The 21,908-nt window shown below is 41.6% G+C and overlaps 1 protein-coding gene, 1 long non-coding RNA gene and 1 pseudogene across 2 annotated transcripts; 2 read left to right on the top strand and 1 right to left on the bottom strand.

Moving 5' to 3' along the window:
* The window catches only part of LOC130514483 (interferon-induced very large GTPase 1-like), a 74,466-nt pseudogene continuing 52,558 nt past the window's right edge, over nt 1-21,908 (top strand).
* On the top strand, nt 1,804-7,100 carry LOC130514487 (interferon-induced very large GTPase 1-like). The gene is given in 4 exon segments (XM_057014091.1): nt 1,804-4,610; nt 4,613-5,755; nt 5,757-6,093; nt 6,096-7,100. Coding segments are annotated over 4 exon segments (4,383 nt in total). The 5' UTR covers nt 1,804-1,988; the 3' UTR covers nt 6,377-7,100.
* On the bottom strand, nt 18,860-19,434 carry LOC130514502 (uncharacterized). Its single transcript, XR_008947008.1, has 2 exons — nt 19,284-19,434; nt 18,860-19,124 (listed from the first exon to the last, which is right to left on the bottom strand). It is a non-coding gene; the product is annotated as an uncharacterized LOC130514502 (long non-coding RNA).

Genomic DNA, 21,908 nt, shown 5'->3' on the forward strand with positions numbered 1-21,908 from the left:
TGTGTTATTAACTTTGAAAAATAGTTCTTGAACTATCTCTCATGAGACTGAATTGACTGTCATGATCTGCCTATAAATGACATCCAGAACCACAGCCAACTGGGAAACGGTTGAACCGAGCTTTACGCGGATCCACTTCCCATCTTTTTCCGAACCTTTTATTGTGTATTTAGGCTCTCCCTCCCCAAAATCCAGTGTTTCCTCTCACCTGTTTTGAACCATTTCTCTCCACATTCTGGTCTTTACCAGAACGTTACAAGTCAATTTTGTTTAAAGGTTAACTTGTATTTTACAGGAGGTGACCCACTGGTGCTCCAGGACTTATGGGATTCTAAAATCAAGATGTCTTCAAGTGACAAAGGTAATTTTTTAAGTTTTAAAAACTATTGTACACCTCAGTTACATCAGTGTAGTAAAAATAGTAAAAGTATTGAAGTCAATATATAAAGTTGAGATTTATTAAGTTAATTTTATTTTCTTCTGTATATTAAGATCAAAGTTCTCTGTGTATTTTGTTTCAGTGGCAGCTGAACTCACACTTGTGTTAGTTGGTGACACCAATTCCATGAAGACAGGATCACAAAACATCTTATTTGACCATGACAAGCAAGCAAATGTGGAGCAGATTTCAGAGGGACTGTACGACTTATGTGGTCGTCACATCTCAGTCATTAATCTGCTCGGTCACCAAAACAGTGAAACGTGTCAGTTGAATAAAGGCGTTCATGCCTTTATTTTACTGGTGTCCAACAGTCATCATGAAAGCTCTTATAGAGCAGGACGTCAGTGGTTAGAGAAAGCTTTTGGAGAGGAATCGTTGCCATATTTGCTGACAGTTGTGACTCACGAGTCTGATGAACAATGTAAAAGTGCGTTGACAAACCTGAAAAGAGACGATAGTTTTAATGACAAAAGATACCACACATGCAAAAAAGGTATGACAGACCAAAGAGAAATGTTGGCACTGTTGGAAAAGGTAGACGTCATGGTCCAAGAAAATAATCCCAGCTGTTACACCCGACCCAAGTGTGAGGGAGCCCATGAAGAAGACAAGATCAAGTCCTCAGAGTTTCAGGGAAATCAACAAGGTAAGTTCGACAGAGAGAGAGAGAGAGAGAGATGAAATAAGTGTGAATTACTCAGTTACATTGAGCAGCAAAAACAATCCCTCCAGCAATGTAATTAAAACTAATCTAAAAAGAATCTCAAATTTCACTGAAACATTTTAAGAGAGGTGCCAGAAAATCCACCATTTTGGACAGCAACAATCAGGTTGGACTGTTAATATTGAGACATTTTCCCATTAAGGTAAATCAAATGTTCGTTGAGTCTTGAAAACAAGCTGTGGCTTGAAGCTCCTGCAAAGGTCACTGTTACACATGTATTACATGGTAATAAAGTCAGTATCAACAAAGGTTTAAACTTCAAACTCGTTCTGACGTGATAATCACATTTTAAATATGTTTCAGATTCTTTACATCCAGCTATGGATGAAACCAGGAGAAAGGTAAAAAAAAAAAAAAAAACCTCTAAATTCAGACACAGGAACAGTTCATTCACATTCTGCAGTATTGTGCTACCTCGGGCTTCACAACATGCACAATTCTCTGCTTATTTGTAGCAGCTGCCCAAGTCGTCTGATGAGTCTACTATGAAGACGGAGAAGCTGAATTCTCCAGTCTCCTGGGAAGACTTTGCCTTCAAGACAAGTACAGACAGAAGCTGACTCCTGCTGACTTCCTTAAAATACGTCCACCTCTGAAACAGGAGCCTGGCACATGTGAGAAGGATGTTGTTCTTATGTTTTCACAGAGGTTGATGTTGTTAGACTACACAGCCAGATATATTCCTATCACACAAGATGATCCAGATCCAGGACAGTCAGATCTTGTTCCACAGTCCAGCACTGTTGAGGCAGAAAAAGATGTTTTTGATGTATTTTTTGTGTTCCAGACAGTAGTGAATCAAAACAGCAAAGTGTGCATCCCATGGACATACAAATGGCACTTTTTCACTGCTCAGACAGCTTTTTAAAGCAGAATCTAATAACTAAATTATCCCAGTGTCAGTACGCCCTACCTTTGCTTGTTCCTGACCCAGTCACGATGGATATCCAATGTCCATTGTGGACTTTCAGACAAATAAAGAAAACATGGAAAACAACAGGAAACCAAGATAATTCAAACACTGTCACATTGAAGACTGTGCCAATCTGCAACGCCAAGACACCCATGGTGACATTTTTCCGCCTGGGTTCACTGTCGCTCTCCAAGTCTCAGCTGATAAACAATTTGATCAGCAGCCGTCATAACACCTTCTACCACAGAGACTGCCAGGGAAGCACCAAAACTCGCCATTTGATGGAAGGAGTAGCAGAGATTGCCTGGTACTGCCCTGCTGGTAAATCCAACGATGCGTTCACTGACTGCACTGCTTTCTGTAACCTTCACGGTGATGCTCGGCGTCTCGAAAAGCAGCGCATCATACTGAGTGAAAAATCCTCAGTCACTGTTGTTCTCATCTCTGCTCGGAGTGAAAGTGACAGAAACTTTATCGGAGACCTCATGAAGTCTACAAAGCCTCTAATTTTACTTATTGTTGAAGAGAAATCAAATACTGTTCAGTTCACCAAGGGGAAGTATTCAATTGGTCTGAAAGACAGAGGCCAGTCAAATGTTTCTGAAGAGTTGAAAAGAATCATTCAAAATATTCTAGCTGGACCCCATGATTCCTTTCAGCTTGAGTCCATGGCTACGGTCTCTGGAATCAGGCTGGATGAAGAAGACGAAGCCTGCCAAAAGGGAAAAGCTGCTGCAGAGAAGGTGATGGATTTAATCAAGGGACGTGATGTTTCTGCGATTAAAGAGAAATTCCTCACTTGTCAAGGTGAAATGTGGCAGAAGTGGTGTGACACAAACAAGAAACAGTATCGCCTCAAAGACCAAGCGGAGATGGATAAAAGCCAAAAGCAGCAGAAACTGAAAGAAATTAGAGAAATTCAATGTAGGAATTTTTGTGGTGAACTTGTAAATGTATTTGTTGAAGGCATCTCATCTCTGACGCCCAGTGAGAAAGAGTATTTCCTGAAATGGATCCAGCTCTTAATAGACGACCTCACCACAGAGAACGTCTCTTCAATTCTCCAAAACTATGATGGCACATGGTCAGAGGTGTTGATGTTGAAAGAGAAAACTGAGCAGTCTGATCAGCTCAGAGCAAAGCAACAGGAGCTTGAACAAATATCAGAGAAACTACATAAAGCAACGTTCGGCTTGGAGCACATCTATAGAGAAATGGGTCAGATCTATGAAGCCCATGCATCTCTGCAGAAACAACCACTGACAGGACAAACAGACTGGTCCCAGTACCCTGAACTGGCTGCAGAGCTGATGATATCAGGGCACCCAATCGAGCTGATGGATGGTGATGCAGGTCATGTGCCTATAACATGGATCCCAAGACTTTTAGAAGAAGTCATCCAAAAACTGGGTGACAAGAGAGTTTTTGTTTTGTCCGTTTTAGGCATCCAGAGCAGTGGAAAATCAACAATGCTGAATGCCATGTTTGGATTACAGTTTGCAGTGAGTGCTGGCAGATGCACAAAAGGTGCATTTATGCAGCTGCTCAAAGTGTCAGACGAGATGAGGGACCTCCTGAAGTTTGATTATGTTCTGGTGGTGGACACTGAAGGACTTTGTGCTCTTGAGCTAGCAGGTGATAGTACTCTTCATCGTGACAATGAACTGGCCACATTTGTCGTAGGTCTGGGAAACATGACACTGATCAACGTCTTTGGAGAGAACCCCTCTGAGATGCAAGATGTTTTGCAAATTGTCGTCCAGGCTTTCATGAGGATGAGGGTCGTTAAACTTTCTCCCAGCTGTGTGTTTGTTCACCAGAATGTTGCAGATGTAGCAGCTGCAGACAAGAGCATGGAGGGAAGGCGACGTCTGCAAGAAAAACTGGACAAGATGGTTCAACTAGCTGCAGAAGAGGAGGTTTATGACGCTCAAAGCTTCAGTAGAGTCATTTCATTTAATGTGCAGGAAGATGTCAAATACTTTGCCCAGTTGTGGGAGGGAAGCCCACCCATGGCTCCTCCCAATCCAGGTTACAGTGAAAGCATCCAAGATCTGAAGAACTTTATCATTTCTAAAGCTTCACAGTCCACTGGGATTACTTTATCACAGTTCAAAAGCAAAGTTCAGGACCTGTGGAATGCTCTGTTGAATGAAAACTTTGTTTTCAGCTTCAAGAACACTTATGAAATATCAGTGTACAGAAAACTTGAGGAGGTAGCGTATGGGAACTGGACCTGGACCCTGAGAAACAAGATGTTGGCTGTTGAAAACCAGCTTTACGTCAAAATTGAAAACGGAACAGTTGACAAAATCAGTCACCGTGATCTTCATAACCAACTCAAAGAAGCATGGGAAAAAATAACAAAAAGTCTGACAGATTATTTTGACAAGGATGGAGACAGTGAAGTACTGGCTCAGTGGCGAAGCCGGTTTGAGACCAAAATCAAAGAGTTTCTTGATGGAATGGTGGAGCAAGTTGCAAAAAAATTAAATGCTGTTATTCAACAGAAAGAAGCTTGTAAAAAACTGATGATGAAAGGAAGACAGAGCTTGAGAAAAACCTGCTACAGAAGAGCAAAGAGCTCGCTCTGTCGTTAAAGGACAAAGATAAAAAGGAACTTCAGAAACACTTTAACTCTCTTTGGACTGAATGGATTTCAGAACTAACAGCACACATAAAACCGATTGCCAATATCAACATAGCAGACGATGTAACAGTCGTTCTGATGGAGCTCGGTTTTGAATGGAAAATGATTAATCAAAAAAAGACCAGCGGCAGTTACAAAAAAATCCCAGAGGCTGGAAATTACAGCTGTTATGTGACTAGAAAGCACAATAATCAAGACGAAGGCGAAGTAAATGAATTTGTACAGAAAGATTATGAACAGGCTAAACAACCTTTCATGAGAGGAGGTTTTTCTAATGAGGAACAGAAACTGATCAGAAACTTGATCAGTGCCGTTGAAGAAGAGGCTCTCACAACAATACAAGCCAAACAAGTGGCAATAACAGGCTATAATATTACATACTTGCATGAAGTAGGCAAAAATGTAATAAAAGCAGTGGAAGCCTTTCACTCTGGGAAGAAATTCACTCTGAAAAAAGTGTTTAGTATTAAGCTGGTTTTGTATGTATGTGACAGATTAGAGAGCTGGCTCGAAGACTCCCACAAAAAATTCAAACACAACAACGATGTATACATTTATGCTAAAAGCAAGAAACCACAATTCTTTAAAGCTTTCAAAGCCTTCTGCAAAGACAGCTCATCATCTGTGGTCTTTGGAGGATTGATCTGTGACCAACTGAAGGATTCCACCATCGAGGCCTCCTGTATCGACTCAGCCACAAATCTAGCTGATGAGATGAGATGTAACCATCCAGTGTTCAATGGGAACAGGACAAACCTGGAGAAGCACATGCTGAAATTGTTGGCTGAGAATGAAGACTTTGATGGTTTCATGACCTACATCCGTACACCGAAGAAATATATGGAGACATTCATTGGAAAAGAAGTAGAGAAATACATCAAAGACAATAGAGATGAGGTACAAAATATTCTCAGGAGGAATGTTGAAAACATCACAAAGCTTCTGATAAAAGCTTTGCACGATGCAACAAAAGCAGTAAAAACACAGAGAGGAAACATTGAGATGTGGGTGAAAGAATTTTCCAGGCTGACTCAGCATAAGGGTTAAATTGAGAATTAGTTGTGAAGGTTTCAGTGACATAGACAATTTTGACTTTCTTGAAGAGCAGATAGAAACAGGTCTCACATCCAACAAGGAGATGATGGGAGATCTCTCACCTGATGAGATCAAGAAATACAGGCTGCAGCCTGATCAGATCCTGATTGACCAGCTGTGTAACTGCTGCTGGGTCACTTGTCCATTCTGTTCAGCTGTTTGCACCAACACGGTAAAGGACCACAGTCCTGACAAACACAGCGCCCCTTTTCACAGACCCAATGGGGTCAACGGTAAAAAGTATCGTGGCACAAAAATTTTATCGTTGAATCCTGCACAACTTTGGTTGCGAGTGACGATAACTTCTACCCTCAACATGATTCAGGTGTGAATTTTCGTTATAAACAATATAAAAAAGCTGGAGAGAGATTTGCCTCATGGGAGATTACTTCTGATGGATCATTGCTGCCTTTTTGGAAATGGTTCACCTATCGATTTCAAAAGGAGCTTGAGGAGCACTACGGCTTACGTTTCACTGGGTATGGAGAAATCCCCAATAACTGGGGAGAAATTAAGAAAGAAGATGCCATCAAAAGTCTGGATGAACTGTAGCCTCAAACACAAGCCTATGGTGGAGAACTGGAGGGTTGGTTGAAATCTTGGAGCAACAGCAACACTGAGCATGAAGCTATTCTCCAGTCTTTTGATGCAGAGTGGAAGGAAGAGAAAACTGCTGACAAAATACTTTTGTTTCCCTTTACAGCAGTATACATTCTTCATATAAAGCCTGCTTTAGAAGTGTTGCTATGATGATGTCTTGAAAAAATTCTATGTAAATTCTATATAAAATTGGATGTAAATTGAGTGACAGGATGTGACAAAATGATTTGAAAATGTTGAGTTTCAAAATTCATGTATGATGTTTTGCTTTGAATGAAAAGGCAAAATGTTTTGGCTTCATTAAAGAAAGATAAGAGATTCCTCTCTTTTGATTTGCTGGACTTTAAATCTAGTTTGCAATTGTGCTTAAATTAAATAATCACCTTTGTGTTAGTTTTTGTTCTCATCTTTCATCAAATTGGGAAGGATCTTAGAAATCTGTTTTTTCTAGTTTTACACTTGTTTTTGTGTTCAGTTGTATTCAGAACTATAAAGTCACTTGCTGTCATCAGTAAATGTTAATTATCATGTTAATAATTCCAACATGTTGGCTTCACCTGCAGGTGAGGATCAAAGTGGGCAGGATGAAATATTATCCTCATTATTATCATCAACAGTTTAAAGGCTGTAAAATTAGGAACATTTTCAATAATAAATATATTACAGAATAATTAAAGTGTTGATTGATTACTTTTTTACACACATTTTCTGTTGATATAAGAGCTGTCAGATTAATCAGGAATTGTCCTTTTTTTACATTTCTTCCCTATTTTATTGGATTGGGGATGGATGGAAATGAAAGTGAACAGTTCAGCACTGATGTCCTTCAGCAAGGCCTCTACACCACCAGCCTCCTGCAGACATCAAGCATCGAGCATGGCTGGACACAGATTTGAACGGACCCACAAGATGCTACCAACTTCCTTTTTGACTCTTTTAGTTCTGATTGAAGGGGTTTAGCTAAGGTCTCAGCTTTTGATAAACTGATGAGTTAAATGTATTTTTTAGTCAGCTCAAATTTCAACCTGCTCGGGATCCACTGGTAAAAAATACACATACACATTTGTGTATGAGCAAATATTCAGTGATCAAAAGCAGAACTCAGCTTGGTTCAAATTTGACAGACCCTGTAAAATCGAACCTACAATGTCATCAAACATTTTTTCTTGTCCTATTTAGCTCCTATTTGATCAACTACTTGGCTTAAAAAAGGAAACACACAACGATCTGAGATTTAAATGGTTTATGTTTCTCTGTCCTTGTGAATATTTTATGGAACTGTAACCATCTAAATCCTGTTAGTGATTATTGCCCTCCAGTGGAAGAGTCTGACCATGTAAGTATCTCTTAGCAGATCTTAAAAGATGTCAGTTTGAAGTCTCCACCAATCCTGATGTAACTGATGACATCAACACTCTCCTGGTTTGGAAACTTGAATTCATGGTCATCGGGAATTTCCACTTCAAACACATCTCCAGCCAGCTTCAACACAATCTGAAGAAGAAGAAGAAAACAGAATAAATTAGAATGAAATGAGGTTCTGCTCCAGGCTGGTTATCACTATGTGATTGAGGGAATAGGTCTGCATTTCTTTCTATAAACTGTGGCAGCTTTTAGGACAAAACATGACAACAATTCTCAACAAATCTCTCTTACCTTGACTTCCTTGCCTCTGTGTAAGGGGTTGGGTATTTCCCTTCTCTCTTCACCCCACACCCAGCTGTCTTTGAGTTAAAAACCAGAACAGATCCATCAGCATTGTCATGGAAACGAGGGTTAAAATGGAGTGCCAGGTCATTTGCATCATTGCCATTTGGGAGGCAGGATGCGGTCAGGCAAGGAACAGGACTCCCCTAGGGGGAATAGACAAGAAAGGGCACCTGGCTTTCAAGAGCCTGTGCGACAGATTAGAGTGAAGTTAAAGTGACTAAAAAACAGAGCCCACCTGGTCTGATACAAGTGGGTGTTAGACGAGAAAAAAAGTGAGCTCTTCCTTCATTTTCTGCAGTATTGCAGTACTTCTCTTCACAACATGCATGATTCTCTGATTATTTGGACAGAAGATGACTCCTAGTGACTTCCTTAAAATATTTCAACCTCTGAAACAGGAGCCTGACCCATGTAAGAAGGATCTCGCTCTTACTTTTCTACAGAAGCTGATGTTGTTAGAGGTCACCTTGATATCAATGCTCTTGTGTTTGGAAACTTGGAAACAGGAATTTCCAGAATAAAATGAGGTTTTGCTCAAGGCTGGTTGTCAATATGTGATTGAGGAAATAGGTCTTCGTTTGTGGCAGCTTATAGGACAAAACATGATGACATTTCTCAGCAACTCTCTCTTACCTTACCTTACCTTACCTTACCTTACCTTACCTTACCTTACCTTACCTTACCTTACCTCCTACCTCTTGTTTGATCCCAAATGAGATTATTAATCTATATATTTTTAATATATTTATAAATAATATTAAAAGACTATACATATATTACATGAAAACATATCACAACAAATACAGGTTTGATTAAATATTAAAGTATTATACAGTTCTTTAAAAAACAAAAAAAGTAAAAACCCGACAGTCACATTTCAGCTGGAACACACTTCGCTTATTTATTTTCTTATTTTTTTGCCAAATGTAAAGGTTACTCGATTGCATAACCTCAGTGGACTGAATCTTTGAGAATCTCCTCATTGTTATCAGCCTTTTGTACTCATTTATTTGGCTTCTGCTCATTTTTGCTTAGTTCTAATTAGAGCAGAAAGTAGATGAGCTGCGCTTATCAAATGGGTGTCATCAGCAGATGATGACCTCAGTCAGGAGGTAAAGGTGTTTGGTTTGTTCCCTGTATATAGTGTACAGGTAGACAGACGTACTGAAATATGCTAATTGCGACAGGTATACCTTCTTGATTTGTTTCTAGTCCCTACATCTGTGATCATGACAGGACATTTTAAGATGGATGTTTCTGGGGAGGGTCCCTAGCAGGGGCTTATGGACACCTCAGATTCAGTAGATCTCAGCCCTCGTCACCAAGGTATTGAACCTGATCGACAACCTTGACTGTCTACAGCAGCAATTTATTGCTGCTCCTACAGAAGGGGTTCTGGATCATTGAACTTAAGATCAGCTTCTAAAAATCACAATGGCGTGCAAAATCAAACTGGCTCTGGCAGTGGTTTGAGAAGAGGAGATGCGAAAAACGTCTCAAAGGCAAACTGTTTGTAGAGTTACAACAGCATTGCCTGATTTATTTTCAATCACGACAAACTTTTTCTGACCTGTAATACAGCAAAATGTATCTAAGTAAAATGCACAAGGTGTTTAACTGTGTCAAAAAGATCATTGTACCCAGATTGTGAATTGGAGTTTGCCCGTGCTTTATGACTTGTGTCAGTGGATAATGATCACCTGTCCTCGTGTCTGCTGAGTCACAAGCTTTAAGAGAAAAGGAGCTGAATTTTACTTTCACTTGTGGCTCACGCAAAGACAAGAGTTCACTGAATGGCTAAAATGCACAGTGTGATCTCATGTAAAGCAACAGCAGAACCTAATCCATCGGATCAGCCTCCTTTGCAATGTGACCCTAATCAAATTAATTTAATCCTTTACATTAACTCTTTTTTGAAAATATTATTACTATTGCTATTGCTGCTGTTACTATGTTGTTGTATAACTATAAATAGGATTATTTTAGGATAATAATAAGAAGAAGAAGAAGAAGAAGAAGAAGAATTAGTTTACAAGAAAGCAGACTGGCATTTACTTTTACCATTGCACAGGGTTAGGGTTAGGTGATTGTTTTATATGCACAACTTCAGTGACCCTTGCACTGAAGTTGTGCATATAAAATAATCACCATCTGAGATTCATCGGTGCTGAAGGCACACGAAAGAGAAGGTGAGTGCTCTCATTCAACAGACTAACTTCATGTTATCTTAAAGTCTTTTTGAGTGGATGAAAGGAAAACAACAAAATTGATATTATGCAAATATGCCATTAATGACTTCTAAATTTGAGGTCTGAGTAAAGAGCTACACACACAAAATTCCAACTATCTTCAATCATTTATTCAAACTTTTATGTGACAACATGGGCTTTCTGCTTATCTGACTATCTAAACTAGTCTTGAATGATCCGAATTTGAAATCCTAAAGAGCAAGAACGGCATAAATTGGAAAAGATGAAAAGAGATTGATTGTAGAGATTTACTGTTTTCTATATAATATGTGTGGTCAAAGGCAGGTGAGGAAGATAAAAAAAATAGTTTATCAGCCTACATAAAAAAGACCTTGTGAAGCCTCCAAAACCCCCTAATTTTACTTATTCTTGAAGAGAAATCTAATGCTGTTGAGTTCACCAAGGGGAAGTATAGAATTACTCTGAAAGACAGAGACCCCATGATTCCTTTCAGCTTGAGTCCATGGGTGAGGTCTCTGGAATCAGGTCGGATGAAGTCTGCAAAAAGGGAAAAGCTTCTGCAAAGAAGGTGATGGATTTAATCAAGGAACATGATGTTTCTGAGATTAAAGACAAATTCATTCTTTGTCGAGGTGATCTGTGGCAGACTGAAAAATTAGTGACAGTGACCCTGCAACAATAAAAAAAAAAAGTTTTCATTTACAAAAGTAAAGCTAACAATATAATGAAGTTATTTTTTAATAAAATGTGTGTCCCAGAGGCAGAATTTGAATGTGCAAATAATGCCGTTACGTCTGCTGATCAAATGCTGAATAATCTACTCTGTTCAGTTTATTTATTTATAAGTCTGATGTGTTATTAACTTTGAAAAATAGTTCTTGAGCTATCTCTCATGAGACTGAATTGACTGTCATGATCTGCCTATAAATGACATCCAGAACCACAGCCAACTGGGAAACGGTTGAACCGAGCTTTCTGTGGATCCACTTCCCATCTTTTTCCGAACCTTTTATTGTGTATTTAGGCTCTCCCTCCCCAAAATCCAGTCTTTCCTCTCACCTGTTTTGAACCATTTCTCTCCACATTCTGGTCTTTACCAGAACGTAAAGTCAATTTTGTTTAAAGGTTAACTTGTATTTTACAGGAGGTGACCCACTGGTGCTCCAGGACTTATGGGATTCTAAAATCAAGATGTCTTCAAGTGACAAAGGTAATTTTTTAAGTTTTAAAAACTATTGTACACCTCAGTTACATCAGTGTAGTAAAAATAGTAAAAGTATTGAAGTCAATATATAAAGTTGAGATTTATTAGGTTTATTTTATTTTTCTTCTGTATATTAAGATCAAAGTTCTCTGTTTATTTTGTTTCAATGGGAGCTGAACTCACACTTGTGTTAGTTGGTGACACCAATTCCATGAAAATGGGATCACAAAACATCTTATTTGACCATGACAAGCAAGCAAATGTGGAGCAGATTTCAGAGGGACTGTACGACTTATGTGGTCGTCACATCTCAGTCATTAATCTGCTCGGTCACCAAAACAGTGAAACGTGTCAGTTGAATAAAGGCGTTCATGCCTTTATTTTACTGGTGTCCAACAGTCATCATGAAAGCTCTTATAGAGCAGGACGTCAGTGGTTAGAGAAAGCTTTTGGAGAGGAATCGTTGCCATATTTGCTGACAGTTGTGACTCACGAGTCTGACGAACAATGTAAAAGTGCGTTGACAAACCTGAAAAGAGACGATAGTTTTAATGACAAAAGATACCACACATGCAAAAAAGGTATGACAGACCAAAGAGAAATGTGACACTGTTGGAAAAGGTAGACGTCATGGTCCAAGAAAATAATCCCAGCTGTTACACCCGACCCAAGTGTGAGGGAGCCCATGAAGAAGACAAGATCAAGTCCTCAGAGTTCCAGGAAATCAACAAGGTAAGTTCAACAGAGAGAGAGAGAGAGAGATGAAATAAGTGTGAATTACTCAGTTACATTGAGCTGCAAAAACAATCCCTCCAGCAATGTAATTAAAACTAATCTGAAAAGAATCTCAAATTTCACTGCAACATTTTAAGAGAGGTGCCAGAAAATCCAACATTTTGGACAGCAACAATCAGGTTGGACTGTTAATATTGTGACACTTTCCCATTAAGGTAAATCAAACGTTCATTGAGTCTTGAAAATAAGCTGTGGCTTGAATCTCCTGCAAAGGTCACTGTTACACATGTATTACATGGTAATAAAGTCAGTATCAACAAGGTTCAGACTTCAGATGGTTCATCACGTTAAACTGTTCCTGTCTCATCTCGTTCTGACTTTGTCATAATCACATTTTAAATATGTTTCAGATTCTTTACATCCAGCTATGGATGAAAAAAGGGGAAAGGTAAAAAAAAAAAACCCTCTAAATTCAGACACAGGAACAGTTCATTCACATTCTGCAGTATTGTGCTACCTCGGGCTTCACAACATGCACAATTCTCTGCTTATTTGTAGCAGCTGCCCAAGTCGTCTGATGAGTCTACTATGAAGACACGAGAAGCTGAATTCTCCAGTCTCCTGGGAAGACTTTGCCTTCAAGACAAGTACAGACAGAAGCTGACTCCTGCTGACTTCCTTAAAATACGTCCACCTCTGAAACAGGAGCCTGGCACATGTGAGAAGGATGTTGTTCTTATGTTTTCACAGAAGTTGATGTTGTTAGACTACACAGCCAGATATATTCCTATCACACAAGATGATCCAGATCCAGGACAGTCAGATCTTGTTCCACAGTCCAGCACTGTTGAGGCAGAAAAAGATGTTTTTGATGCATTTCTTTGTGTGCCAGACAGTAGTGAATCAAAACAGCAAAGTGTGCATCCCATGGACATACAAATGGCACTTTTTCACTGCTCAGACAGCTTTTTAAAGCAGAATCTAATAACTAAATTATCCCAGTGTCAGTACGCCCTACCTTTGCTTGTTCCTGACCCAGTCACGATGGATATCCAATGTCCATTGTGGACTTTCAGACAAATAAAGAAAACATGGAAAGCAACAGGAAACCAAGATAATTCAAACACTGTCACATTGAAGACTGTGCCAATCTGCAAAGCCAAGACACCCATGGTGTCATTTTTCCGCCTGGGTTCACTGTCGCTCTCCAAGTCTCAGCTGATAAACAATTTGATCAGCAGCCGTCATAACACCTTCTACCACAGAGACTGCCAGGGAAGCACCAAAACTCGCCATTTGATGGAAGGAGTAGCAGAGATTGCCTGGTACTGCCCTGCTGGTAAATCCAACGATGCGTTCACTGACTGCACTGCTTTCTGTAACCTTCACGGTGATGCTCGGCATCTCGAAAAGCAGCGCATCATACTGAGTGAAAAATCCTCAGTCACTGTTGTTCTCATCTCTGCTCGGAGTGAAAGTGACAGAAACTTTATCGGAGACCTCATGAAGTCTACAAAGCCTCTAATTTTACTTATTGTTGAAGAGAAATCCAATACTGTTCAGTTCACCAAGGGGAAGTATTCAATTGGTCTGAAAGACAGAGGCCAGTCAAATGTTTCTGAAGAGTTGAAAAGAATCATTCAAAATATTCTAGCTGGACCCCATGATTCCTTTCAGCTTGAGTCCATGGCTACGGTCCCTGGAATCAGGCTGGATGAAGAAGACGAAGCCTGCCAAAAGGGAAAAGCTGCTGCAGAGAAAGTGATGGATTTAATCAAGGGATGTGATGTTTCTGCGATTAAAGAGAAATTCCTCACTTGTCAAGGTGAAATGTGGCAGAAGTGGTGTGACACAAACAAGAAACAGTATCGCCTCAAAGACCAAGCGGAGATGGATAAAAGCCAAAAGCAGCAGAAACTGAAAGAAATTAGAGAAATTCAATGTAGGAATTTTGTGGTGAACTTGTAAATGTATTTGTTGAAGGCATCTCATCTCTGACGCCCAGTGAGAAAGAGTATTTCCTGAAATGGACCCAGCTCTTCATAGACGACCTCACCACAGAGAATGTCTCTTCAATTCTCCAAAACTATGATGGCACATGGTCAGAGGTGTTGATGTTGAAAGAGAAAACTGAGCAGTCCGATCAGCTCAGAGCAAAGCAACAGGAGCTTGAACAAATATCAGAGAAACTACATAAAGCAACGTTCGGCTTGGAGCACATCTATAGAGAAATGGGTCAGATCTATGAAGCCCATGCATCTCTGCAGAAACAACCACTGACAGGACAAACAGACTGGTCCCAGTACCCTGAACTGGCTGCAGAGCTGATGATATCAGGGCACCCAATCGAGCTGATGGATGGTGATGCAGGTCATGTGCCTATAACATGGATCCCAAGACTTTTAGAAGAAGTCATCCAAAAACTGGGTGACAAGAGAGTTTTTGTTTTGTCCGTTTTAGGCATCCAGAGCAGTGGAAAATCAACAATGCTGAATGCCATGTTTGGATTACAGTTTGCAGTGAGTGTTGGCAGATGCACAAAAGGTGCATTTATGCAGCTGCTCAAAGTGTCAGACGAGATGAGGGACCTCCTGAAGTTTGATTATGTTCTGGTGGTGGACACTGAAGGACTTCGTGCTCTTGAGCTAGCAGGTGATAGTACTCTTCATCGTGACAATGAACTGGCCACATTTGTCGTAGGTCTGGGAAACATGACACTGATCAACGTCTTTGGAGAGAACCCCTCTGAGATGCAAGATGTTTTGCAAATTGTCGTCCAGGCTTTCATGAGGATGAAGGTCGTTAAACTTTCTCCCAGCTGTGTGTTTGTTCACCAGAATGTTGCAGATGTAGCAGCTGCAGAAAAGAGCATGGAGGGAAGGCGACGTCTGCAAGAAAAACTGGACAAGATGGTTCAACTAGCTGCAGAAGAGGAGGTTTATGACGCTCAAAGCTTCAGTAGAGTCATTTCATTTAATGTGCAGGAAGATGTCAAATACTTTGCCCAGTTGTGGGAGGGAAGCCCACCCATGGCTCCTCCCAATCCAGGTTACAGTGAAAGCATCCAAGATCTGAAGAACTTTATCATCTCTAGAGCTTCACAGTCCACTGGGATTACTTTATCACAGTTCAAAAGCAAAGTTCAGGACCTGTGGAATGCTCTGTTGAATGAAAACTTTGTTTTCAGCTTCAAGAACACTTATGAAATATCAGTGTACAGAAGACTTGAGGTAGCGTATGGGAACTGGACCTGGACCCTGAGAACAAGATGTTGGCTGTTGAAAACCAGCTTTACGTCAAAATTGAAAATGGAACAGTTGACAAAATCAGTCACCCTGATCTTCATAACCAACTCAACGAAGCATGGGAAAAAATAACAAAAAGTCTGACAGATTATTTTGACAGGATGGAGACAGTGAAGTACTGGCTCAGTGGCGAAGCCGGTTTGAGACCAAAATCAAAGAGTTTCTTGATGGAATGGTGGAGCAAGTTGCAAAAAAATTAAATGCTGTTATCAACAGAAAGAACCTTGTAAAAAACTGGATGAAAGGAAGACAGAGCTTGAGAAAAACCTGCTACAGAAGAGCAAAGAGCTCGCTGTGACGTTAAAGGACAAAGATGAAGAGGAACTACAGAAACACTTTAACTCTCTTTGGACTGAATGGATTTCAGAACTAACAGCACACAAAAACGATTGCCAATATCAACATAGCAGAAGATGTAACAGTCGTTCTGATGGAGCTCGGTTTTGAATGGAAAATGATTGATCAAACAAAGACCAGCGGCAGTTACAAAAAAATCCCAGAGGCTGGAAATTACAGCTGTTATGTGACTAGAAAGCACAATAATCAAGATGAAGGCCAAGTAAAAAAATATGCACGGATATGTGTTGAACGAGCTACACAATTTTTCATGAGAGGACGTCTTTCTAATGAGGAACAGAAACTGATCAGAGACTTGATCAGTGCCGTTGAAGAAGAGGCTCTCACAACAATACAAGCCAAACAAGTGGCAATAACAGGCTATAATATTACATACTTGCATGAAGTAGGCAAAAATGTAATAAAAGCAGTGGAAGCCTTTGACTCTGGGAAGAAATTCACTCTGAACAAAGAGTTTAGTATTGAGCTGGTTTTGTATGTATGTGACAGATTAAAGAGCTGGCTCGAAGACTCCCACACAAAATTCAAACACAACAACGATGTATCCATTTATGCTAAAAGCAAGAAACCACAATTCTTTAAAGCTTTCAAAGCCTTCTGCAAAGACAGCTCATCATCTGTGGTCTTTGGAGGATTGATCTGTGACCAACTGAAGGATTCCACCATTGAGGCCTCCTGTATCGACTCAGCCACAAATCTAGCTGATGAGATGAGATGTAACCATCCAGTGTTCAATGGGAACAGGACGAACCTGGAGAAGCACATGCTGAAATTGTTGGCTGAGAATGAAGACTTTGATGGTTTCATGACCTACATCCATACACCGAAAACATATATGGAGACATTCATTGGAAAAGAAGTAAAGAAATACATCAAAGACAATAGAGATATGGTACAAAATATTCTCAAGAGGAATGTTGAAAACATCACAAAGCTTCTGATAAAAGCTTTGCACGATGCAACAAAAGCAGTAAAAACACAGAGAGGAAACATTGAGATGTGGGTGAAAGAATTTTCCAGGCTGACTGAGCATAAGGTTAAATTGAGTATTAGTTGTGAAGGTTTCAGTGACATAGACAATTTTGACTTTCTTGAAGAGCAGATAGAAACAGGTCTCACATCCAACAAGGAGATGATGGGAGATCTCTCACCTGATGAGATCAAGAAATACAGGCTGCAGCCTGATCAGATCCTGATTGACCAGCTGTGTAACTGCTGCTGGGTCACTTGTCCATTCTGTTCAGCTGTTTGCACCAACACGGTAAAGGACCACAGTCCTGACAAACACAGCGCCCCTTTTCACAGACCCAATGGGGTCAACGGTTTCCATTATCGTGGCACAACAATTTTTGTCGTTGAGTCCTGCACAACTTTGGTTGTGAGTGACTGGGTCTTCTACCCTCATCATGATTCAGATGTGACCATACCTTTCAAACAATATCAAACAGCTGGAGAGAGATATGTCTCATGGGAGATTACTTCTGATGGATCATTGCTGCCTTTTTGGAAATGGTTCACCTGTCGATTTCAAAAGGAGCTTGAGAAGCACTACGACTTACGTTTTACTGGGGATGGAGAAATCCCCAATAACTGGGGAGAAATTAAGAAAGAAGATGCCATCAAAAGTCTGGATGAACTGTAGCCTCAAACACAAGCCTATGGTGGAGAACTGGAGGGTTGGTTGAAATCGTGGAGCAACAGCAACACTGAGCATGAAGCTATTCTCCAGTCTTTTGATGCAGAGTGGAAGGGAAGAGAAAACCGCTGACAAAATACTTTTGTTTCCCTTTACAGCAGTATACATTCTTCATATAAAGCCTGCTTTAGAAGTGTTGCTATGATGATGTCTTGAAAAAATTCTATGTAAATTCTATAGAAATTGGATGTAAATTGAGTGACAGGATGTGACAAAATGATTTGAAAATGTTGGTTTCAAAATTCATGTATGATGTTTTGCTTTGAATGAAAAGGCAAAATGTTTTGGCTTCATTAAAGAAAGATAAGAGATTCCTCTCTTTTGATTTGCTGGACTTTAAATCTAGTTTGCAATTGTGCTTAAATTAAATAATCACCTTTGTGTTAGTTTTTGTTCTCATCTTTCATCAAACCGAGAAGGATCTTAGAAATCTGTTTTTTCTAGTTTTACACTTGTTTTTGTGTTCAGTTGTATTCAGAACTATAAAGTCACTTGCTGTCATCAGTAAATGTTAATCATCATGTTAATTATTCCAACATGTTGGCTTCACCTGCAGGTGAGGATCAAAGTGGGCAGGATGAAATATTATCCTCATTATCATCAACAGTTTAAAGGCTGTAAATTTGGAACATTTTCAATAATAAATATATTACAGAATAATTAAAGTGTTGATTGATTTCTTTTTTACACACATTTTCTGTTGATATAAGAGCTGTCAGATTAATCAGGAATTGCCCTTTTTTTTACATTTCTTCCCTATTTTATTGGATTGGGGATGGATGGAAATGAAAGTGAACAGTTCAGCACTGATGTCCTTCAGCAAGGCCTCTACACCACCAGCCTCCTGCAGACATCAAGCATCGAGCATGGCTGGACACAGATTTGAACGGACCCACAAGATGCTGCCAACGTCCTTTTTGACTCTTTTAGTTCTGATTGAAGGGGTTTAGCTAAGGTCTCAGCTTTTGATAAACTGATGAGTTAAATGTATTTTTTAGTCAGCTCAAATTTCAACCTGCTCAGGATCCACTGGTAAAAAATACACATACACATTTGTGTATGAGCAAATATTCAGTGATCAAAAGCAGAACTCAACTTGGTTCAAATTTGACAGACCCTCTAAAATCGAACCTACAATGTCATCAAACATTTTTTCTTGTCCTATTTAGCTCCTTTTTGATCAACTACTTGGCTTAAAAAAGGAAACACACAACGATCTGAGATTTAAATGGTTTATGTTTCTCTGTCCTTGTGAATATTTTATGGAACTGTAACCATCTAAATCCTGTTAGTGATTATTGCCCTCCAGTGGAAGAGTCTGACCATGTAAGTATCTCTTAGCAGATCTTAAAAGATGTCAGTTTGAAGTCTCCACCAATCCTGATGTAACTGATGACATCAACACTCTCCTGGTTGGAAACTTGAATTCATGGTCATCGGGAATTTCCACTTCAAACACATCTCCAGCCAGCTTCAACACAATCTGAAGAAGAAGAAAACAGAATAAATTAGAATGAAATGAGGTTCTGCTCCAGGCTGGTTATCACTATGTGATTGAGGGAATAGGTCTGCATTTCTTTCTATAAACTGTGGCAGCTTTTAGGACAAAACATGACAACAATTCTCAACAAATCTCTCTTACCTTGACTTCCTAGCCTCTGTGTAAGGGGTTGGGTATTTCCCTTCTCTCTTCACCCCAACACCCAGCTGTCTTTGAGTTAAAAACCAGAACAGATCCATCAGCGTTGTCATGGAAATGAGGGTTAAAATGGAGTGCCAGGTCATTTGCATCATTGCCATTTGGGAGGCAGGATGCAGTCAGGCAAGGAACAGGACTCCCCTAGGGGGAATAGACAAGAAAGGGCACCTGGCTCGACTTTTCAAGAGCCTGTGCGACAGATTAGAGTGAAGTTAAAGTGACTAAAAAACAGAGCCCACCTGGTCTGATACAAGTGGGTGTTAGACGAGAAAAAAAGTGAGCTCTTCCTTCATTTTCTGCAGTATTGCAGTACTTCTGCCTTCACAACATGCATGATTCTCTGATTATTTGGACAGAAGATGACTCCTAGTGACTTCCTTAAAATATTTCAACCTCTGAAACAGGAGCCTGACCCATGTAAGAAGGATCTCGCTCTTACTTTTCTACAGAAGCTGATGTTGTTAGAGGTCACCTTGATATCAATGCTCTTGTGTTTGGAAACTTGGAAACAGGAATTTCCAGAATAAAATGAGGTTTTGCTCAAGGCTGGTTGTCAATATGTGATTGAGGAAATAGGTCTTCGTTTGTGGCAGCTTATAGGACAAAACATGATGACATTTCTCAGCAACTCTCTCTTACCTTACCTTACCTCCTACCTCTTGTTTGATCCCAAATGAGATTATTAATCTGTATATTTTTAATATATTTATAAATAATATTAAAAGACTATTGTTACGCTCGAGAGGACTGGCGGTCAAGTGTGGCGGAACCCCAAAGAAGGCAGACAGACACGGGAATTAAAAGTAAACTCAAAAGGTTTAATGAAGAAAAAAAAAAAACAGGAGGGAAGAAACTAAATGAGAGAGGCCGAGACAAACTATAGGTGCGTGATGCGGCAGACGAATCAAGTTCGAGATCCAGGGGCGAGAGTCTGTGGGGGAGTCCAAGTGTCCAGAGGATAGGAGAAATCCGTCCGAGGAAGGGGAAGAGGAAGAGGTCAGAGGAAGAGGGGCTAGGAAGGTTGTAGAGGAGTCGCTGGAAGACGCAGGGAGACGCAGGGAGTCACTGGGGAGCCTGGAGAGATGCTGGGTCCACGGGAAGTGTTGCCAAATACATCAGTAAGATCAAGCACTGGCCTGAGTGCATAGGGGCCTTTTATGGGTGCAGAGTCGTTTGGGCGGATTGGGTGCAGCTGCAGGAGAGGGCCCAGGTGGTGGTGGTTGAGCTGATTGCCCAGGAGGAGGTGGGACCAGAGTAGGAGTCACAACAGTACCCCCCCCCCCTTACGGGAGGCACCGGACGACCGCCCAGGAGCATCCGGGTGCTCTCGGTAGAAGTCTTCGAGGAGGGAGGGGTCAGCGAGATAGGATGGGGGCACCCAGCTCCGGTCTTCGGGGCCGTAACCCACCCAATCCACCAGGTACTGGAAGCCCCTTCCCCGTCGGCGGACCGCCAGCAGCTTGTTAACGCTCCACACCGGCTCTCCGTCCGACAGGACCTGTGGGGGAGGTGGAGTCGGAGCAGGAGGGGACAGGGGGCTGGTGGAGAAGGGTTTAATGAGCGAGACGTGGAAGACCGGGTGAACCTTGAGGGCGGCAGGGAGATCCAAACGGACTGCAGAGGGGTTGACGATGCTGCAGATGGTGTATGGACCGATGTAGCGGGGGTTCAGCTTTCTGGAGGAAGTCTGCGAGGTCTGGAGGGGCAGGTCCCGGGCCAACAGCCAGACCTTCTGGCCAGGCCGGTAAGCAGGGGCCGGCCTCCTTCGCCGGTTGGCCGAACGCCGGGACTGCTCAGTGGCCCGCAAGATGGCTTTGCGGGCAGTCTTCCAGATGCGCCTACATCGGCGGAGATGGGCCCTGGTAGACGGCACTGCGATCTCCAGCTCCTGCTGGGGGAACAGAGGGGGTTGGTAGCACAGGAAACATTGAAAGGGGGACATACCAGTAGCAGAGCTCTCCATGGCGTTGAGGGAGTATTCCACCCACGGCAGGAACTTGGACCAGGAGGCAGGATTGCTGGTGGTCACGCAGCGCAGGGCCGCCTCCAAAGCCTGGTTGGCCCGTTCGGCTTGTCCGTTGGACTGGGGGTGGTACCCAGAGGACAGGCTGACCGTGGCCCCAATCCCCTTGCAGAAGGCCTGCCACACCCTAGAAGTGAATTGGGGGCCACGGTCAGAGACCACGTCAAGCGGGATCCCATGGAGACATACAACGTGGGAGACCAGGAGTTCAGCTGTTTCTGCAGCAGAAGGGAGTTTGGGGAGGGCGACAAAGTGGACCCCCTTGGAGAAGCGGTCCACAATGGTCAGGATGGTGTCGTTCCCCTGCGAGACGGGGAGGCCCGTCACAAAATCCAGGGCTACGTGAGACCAGGGTCGACTGGGGACGGGAAGGGGGTGCAGAAGGCCTGCTGGCGAGCGATGGGAGGCCTTGCTGCGGGCACAGACCGTGCAGGCGCCCACAACTCCCGAACATCCTCTTGGAGGTTGGGCCACCAGAAGCGCCGCTGCACAAACTCCGCCGTCCGACGCACGCCAGGATGGCAGGCGAAACAACTGGAGTGGCC

This window comes from Takifugu flavidus, chromosome 18 (assembly GCF_003711565.1).
Source record: "Takifugu flavidus isolate HTHZ2018 chromosome 18, ASM371156v2, whole genome shotgun sequence".
Lineage (NCBI taxonomy): Eukaryota > Metazoa > Chordata > Actinopteri > Tetraodontiformes > Tetraodontidae > Takifugu > Takifugu flavidus.